This window comes from Phascolarctos cinereus, unplaced genomic scaffold, assembly GCF_003287225.1.
Source record: "Phascolarctos cinereus isolate Bilbo 61053 unplaced genomic scaffold, phaCin_HiC Scaffold_1;HRSCAF=81, whole genome shotgun sequence".
In the NCBI taxonomy this organism is placed as follows: domain Eukaryota; kingdom Metazoa; phylum Chordata; class Mammalia; order Diprotodontia; family Phascolarctidae; genus Phascolarctos; species Phascolarctos cinereus.
Genome location: NW_027555514.1, coordinates 162,007,850 through 162,014,119, shown reverse-complemented (window position 1 = coordinate 162,014,119; position 6,270 = coordinate 162,007,850). Strand labels below are relative to the sequence as shown.

The following is a 6,270-nucleotide window of genomic DNA, read 5'->3' as shown; positions in this document are numbered from 1 at the left end:
CCGCGGGGGGGCCCGGTAGCTCGCCAATTTTCCTTCCGGGTCAAAGCGACACGGACGGGAGCAAACCAGGTGGCGAATCTCTTAATCGTCTTCTCCCTCCTCAGCTTCTCCAAAAGCCTCTGACCGAAGCTGCCTGCCCTTCCCTGGGTTTTTAGAAGCGGCCACACAGCCCGACCTTTTCCACTCCACGTGCCTCTTCCATCGCCTCTCTTTCCCTCCCCACTTCCTCTCCGCCCCGCGTCACTGGACCGGAAAAGTGCTCGAACAAAATCGTCCGGTTGGCTTTTCGGGGTTCCTGAGAGGGCCGTTCCGGGTGGAAGGAGCAGAAGTAAGAAAATTCGGAGGCGGCGGGGCGGCGGCGAAAGCAGCAACATGAAGAAGGAGCAAGTGCTCCACTGTCAGTTCTCTGCTTGGTATCCTCTGTTCAGGAGCCTCACTATCAAGAGGTGAGACGGGACGGGGGACGGGCAGGTCCCTCGACCCCTTTCGCTGCCATCTCGCGCCCTCCCCACTCTCCCTAAGCGATGGAGGAGGCGAGAGACCCTGGACTGGCCTTTGGTTAGGTCAATGTAGGTCTAGGTTTGGGGGCCGGAGTAGGGGCTCAGAGGGGGGAGGGTGTGGGGACGGGAGGAGGAGGAAGAATCCAGACTAGGTTTGAGGGAGGGGGTTGGGAGGGGTGTGTGTGTGGGAGGATTAATGGCTTGAGACCTTGAAAAGCGTTTTGTCAACTCTGAAGTGACATGACCTCATAAGGTGCAACAGTCCCTTCCTCTCCCCTCAACCCGCACTGCTTAGGCCTTGTGCCTGGCATCACTTCTAGAGCCTCAGCTTGGACTGGAAGCCAGGATACCACGTTTGGCCTTTACTTAGCTGTGTGACCCAAAGAAAGTTAAATTTAGGTTTTTTGATATAAATATCTAGCCTGCCTACCTCACAGGGATCCAGTAAGTAACCTATGTCGAAACACCGGGTAAAGTAGAAAGTTAAGCTATGAATGAACGATAGGGGTGAGGTAGTGAGAAGTAGAAGAGTAATGGTTTTTCCAGCTTTCAAAGCAAGACACCTTTTCCAGATTTTGCAGTGTGGTTTACCTGCTTGTTCTTCCACTTGTTTGATCTCTCTCGAGTCACAGAATTGCAGAATTTTAGGTTTGGAAGAGACTAGCCTATATTTGAGAAAAGGAATCTCTGCTGCTATCTACCCAACAATTATTAGTAAGTTCCTGCTCCATGTCAGCCACCATGCAAAGAGCTGGGGATAGAAATTACAAATGACAGTGCCTTTCCACAAGGAGCTTACATTCTATTGGCACACACATTCACAGATAAGTAAATATAGAATACATCCAAAATAAATACAGAGTCAACGGAGGGGAGACTAAGAACTGGGGGAATAAGGAGACATCACTTGAGCTGAACCTTGAAGTCAGAAATTGATTCTAAGGAGGCTTAAGTATGTCACTCTTGATCAAGAAACTTCATGCTGCCTCTGTGATAAGTTATGCATTCTTCAGCTTGGCATTTAAATCCCGTCACAGTTTGTGAACAGAAAAGGGCTAATGAAAGAGCTTTGGAGGTTACCTAAGCTTAAAGAGAAGGACATGGAGGATGAGTTAGCAAAAGAGACAGAGCCCCCCACCACAGAAATGGAAAAGGGTATGTGTGTATATCATTTTTCAAAAAAAAGGAACAATACGGAGCCTTCAAATTATAGGTCAACAAGCTTTACTTCAGTGGTCAGTGAATATCTAGAAAAGGAAGAATTTTTCACAAAGAACTTTAACAAGGACAGGTTTATCCTTTCCTTTTTTTCTGAATAATATTTTATTCCCCCCCCCACTTACATGTAAAAACAATTTTTAGTATTTGTTTTTTAAAATTTTGAGTTCCAAATTCTCTCCCTCCCTCTCCTCCACCTTCCTTGAGATGGTAAGCAGTTTGATAAAGGTTATACTTGTGCAATCATGCAAAACATTTCCACATTAGTCATGTTGTAAAATAAAACGCCAAAAAAAAAAACAACCCGCAAAAAAGTAAAAAATGGCATGCTTCGGTCTGCATTCAGAGTCCATCAGTTCTTTCTCTGGAGGTTGATAGCATTTTCATCATGAATCATTTGGAATTGTCTTGGATCATTGTATTGGTGAAAATATCTAAGTCATTCACAATTGATCACAATACAGTATTGCTGTTATTATGTATACCATTCTCCTGGTTCTAGTGACTTCATTTTGCATTAGTTCATGTAAGTCTTCCCAGGTTTTTCTGAAAGCATCCTGTGGATCATTTCTTATAGCACAATAGTATTCCCTCACAATCACATACTACAGCCTGTTTTGCTATTTAGCACTTGATGAGCATCCATCCCTCAATTTCCAATTCTTGGGCACCACAAAAAGATATATACATATACATATACATATACATTTTTTTTGTTGTTGTTGTTGTTGTTTTTTTGGTACAGATAGGTTTCTCTCCTTCCCCACGCTTTTTAAAAATCTCTTTGGGATACAGACTTAGAAGTGGTATTGCTGAATCAAGGGGTATGCACAATTTTATAGCCCTTTGAGTATAGTTCCAAATTGATTTCCAAAATGATTAGATCAGTTCACAACTCCAGCAGTGTATTAGTGTCCTGATTTTCCTACCTCCTCTCCTCATTTTCCTTTTCTGTCATATTAGGCAGTCTTATAGGTGTGAGGTGGTACCTCAGAGTTGTTTTAATGTGAATTTCTCTAACCAATAGTAATTTAGAGCATTTTTTCACATGACTATAGTTAGCTTTGATTTCTTTGTCTGAAAACTGCCTGTTCATATCCTTTAACCATTTGCCAATTGGGGAATGATTTGTATTCTTATAAATTTGACTCAGTTCTCTACATATTTTAGAAATGAGGCCTTTATCAGAGATACTTGCTGTAAAAATTGTTTCCCCGCTTCCTACTTTCCTTCTGATCTTGGTTGCATTGGTTTTGTTTGTACAATCCCTTTTAAATTTAATATGATAAAAATTATCCATTTTGCATCTTGCAGTGCTCTGTATCTCTTATTTGGTCCCAAATTCTTTCCTTTTCCCTAGATCTGAAAGGTAAACTATTCCATGCTCCCCTGATTTGCTCATGGTATCACCCTTTGTGTCTAAATCATGTACCCACTTTAACCTTGTTGTGGTACAAGGTGTAAGACGGTCTATATCTGGTTTCTTCCATGTTTTCCAGTTTTCCCAGCAGTTTTTGTCAAATAATGAGTTCTTGTCCTCAAAGCTTGGATCTTTGGATTTATCAACCACTATGGTCATTTAGTATTGTGCATTGTATACCTAATCTATTCCACTGATCCACCACTATATTTCTTAGGTAGTACCAGATAGTTTTGATGATTGCCACTTTATATTACAGCTATGATATCTGCTACCACTAGGCTGCCTTCCCTCACTTTTTTTTTTCATTAATCCCTTGATATTTTTTACCTTTTTTTCTTACAGATGAATTTTGTTATTATTTTTTCTAGCTCTGTAACAATTTTGGGGTAGTTTGATTGGTATGGCACTGAATAAATAACCTTTTCTTTTACTGATGGGGTGACTAGAATGGTAGATGAGAAGAATGCTGTATATATAGAAGACCTAGATTTTTGTGAAGCATATGATAGTCTTTTATATTCTTGTGGCCCCAGTAATGTGGGATAGATGGATAAAGAACTGGTTGAATGGACTAACTCATTGTAATCATTAATGGTTTGGTATCATCTTGGAAGAACTTTTGTGGAGTGTACCAGAGATTTGTGCTTGGCCCTGTGCCATTTAATCTTTTTTTATCTGCAACTTGAGTAAAGGGATAGATGACTTGCTTATCAGATTTGAAGATGATACAAACCTGGGTGGGATAGCCAGCACTGAATAATAACAGGCTCAGGATCCAAAGATATGTCAGTAGGATAGAATATTGGGTCAAATCTTATCAGATGACATTTAATAGTGATAAAAGAACTTCACAAAAGTCCTTCTTGGATGTCTTGTTTTTTAAAAAAATTCAACTTTATTTTGTTTTCAGTTCTGAATTATCTTTATGCCCTCTGCCCCTTCCTGTTGAGAAGGCAGGAAAAACAGAACCCATATGTATAGTCATGCAAAACAGATTCTGGCATTAACCATATTGAAAGAAAGAAAAGAAAATATGCTTTAATATGCACTGTGAGGCCATCAGACTTTCCATCTGGAGATGGATAGCATGTTTCATCATTAGCCCTTTAGAATTGGAATAGCCCTTCATCATTTCTTACAGCAGAATAGTATTCCATCACATTCATATGCCTTAACTTATTTAGACATTCTTTGACGGGCATGTGATGCCTTATTGCTGGTTTAATGAAATTAAAGCTTGGACAGATTGTACCATGCTGGTAAGGTTTTGGGTAAGGTCCTGGTAACAGATTGTTGATGTCTTTTGAACACCAGCCTAGTCAGTCAGTCAGTCAGTATTTATTAAGTACTTATTACATGCCAAGCACTACGTTAAGAAAAAAGAGGCAAAAGATAAGTCCCTGCCCTGAAGGAGTTCACAATCTAATGGTGGTGACAGCAAGCAAAAAAATTATGCACAGACAAGTTATATGCAGAATAAAGAGAAAATAATTAAAAGTGAGAAGACACTGGAATTAAGAGAGATTGGGAAAAGCTTTCTGTAGAAGATGAGATTGAGTTGGAACTTAAAGGGAGCCAGAGAACCCAGTAGGCATAGATGAGGAGGGAGAGCATCCCAGGTATGGGAGACACCCAGAAAAAATGCCTAGAGCTGAGAGATGGGAATGTCTTATTTGTAGAACTGCAAGAAGTCCTAGTCACTGATGGGAGTAAGGTATAAGAAGATTGGAAAGGTTGAAGAGGGGAAGGGTTGTTTGGTTATGAAGGGCTTTGAGTGCCTGACAGGATTTTGTATTTGATCCTGGATATGAAAGGGGACTACAGGAATTTTTTGAGTAAGTGGGTGACGTGGTTGGGTGTTGGTTTTAGGATTATCCCTCTGGTAGCGTAATGGAGAATGGATTTGAGTGGGGAGATGCTTGAGGTAGGCAGACTCACCAGCAGTAATCTAGGCTGAAGTGATGAGGGTCTGTACCAGCGTGGAGGCATTGTCAGGAGAGAAGGAGGTGTATTCAAGAGATGTTGCAAAGATGAAATTGACAGGCCTTGGCAACAGATTGGCTACTGGGGAGAGGAAGTTGGGGTTAGGGATAGTGAAGAGTCCAGGATGACACCTAGGTTTTGAATCTAGGAGGATATTGTTTTCTCTACATAATAGGGAAGGTGAGGGGGTAGAGGAGAGTTTGCAAAGAAAGAATGATTCTGTTTTGGACATACTTAGTTTAAGATGTCTACTGGACATTTAGTTTGACATATCTAAAAGGCAATAGGAGATATGAGATTGGAGGTCAGCAGAGAGGTTAGGGAAGTACAGGTAGATAATGAGAATTGTCAGCATAGAGATGTTAATTAAAATTGAAGTCAGTGGAGGTGATGAGATCACCAAGTGAAGTAGTATAAAGGGAGGAGAAGAGGGCCCAGTACAGAATATTGAGGAACATTGATGATTAGAGGATGTGATCTGGATGAGGATCCAACAAAGGAGACTGAGAAGGAGCAGTCAGATAGGTAGGAGGAGAACCAGGAGAGAGTGGTATCCTGAAAACTTAGAAGATAGTGTCAAGGAGAAGAGGGTGATTGACAGTGTCCAGGCTGCAGGGAGGTCACGGAGAATGAGGATTGAGAAAAGGGCGTTGAATTGGGCAATCAAGAGATCATTGGTATCTTTGGGGAGAGCAGTTTTGATGGAATGGTGGGGTTGGAAACTGGATTGTTTAGAGAATGATAGGAGAGAAAGTGGAGGCACTTGTCATGTTAGAAAGCCTTTTCAAGGATCAAGTGAGAACCTAGTTTTGTGAAATACTCAAGACTTTCCAAATAAATCAACATTATACTTTAGTACTCAATGATTTCTATATAAAAGTGTGCATAGGAGAAGATAGTGAAAATGGCTTAGAAAATATGGCTCAGGATTAAGAACAGAAAAGGCTTGTATACATCGGTTTGCTGGGAGCCAAGTTTGGTCATCATAATTTCACAGTGTTGAGTTGCAGTTGTTTTGCTATTGTTTTGTTATTGTTCTTTCCACTTTGTTGTAGTTATTCTTACTAGGACTTTTGAATAAGACCCATTGCCAGGACTTATTGCCAGTAGACTGTCCACTAGGTGATGAATCTTTTCATTCATTCA

The 6,270-nt window shown here is 40.9% G+C and overlaps 1 protein-coding gene across 2 annotated transcripts in view; it reads left to right on the top strand.

Annotated features, from left to right (window-relative positions):
- The first annotated feature begins 41 nt into the window (after positions 1-41).
- The window catches only part of CDC123 (cell division cycle 123), a 95,083-nt gene continuing 88,854 nt past the window's right edge, over positions 42-6,270 (top strand). For both annotated transcript variants that reach the window (XM_020999689.2, XM_020999687.2), the window contains exon 1: positions 42-446. In XM_020999689.2, coding sequence (XP_020855348.1) covers positions 373-446 — 74 coding nt within the window. In that variant the 5' untranslated portion in view covers positions 42-372. The remainder of the gene's footprint in view (positions 447-6,270) is intronic.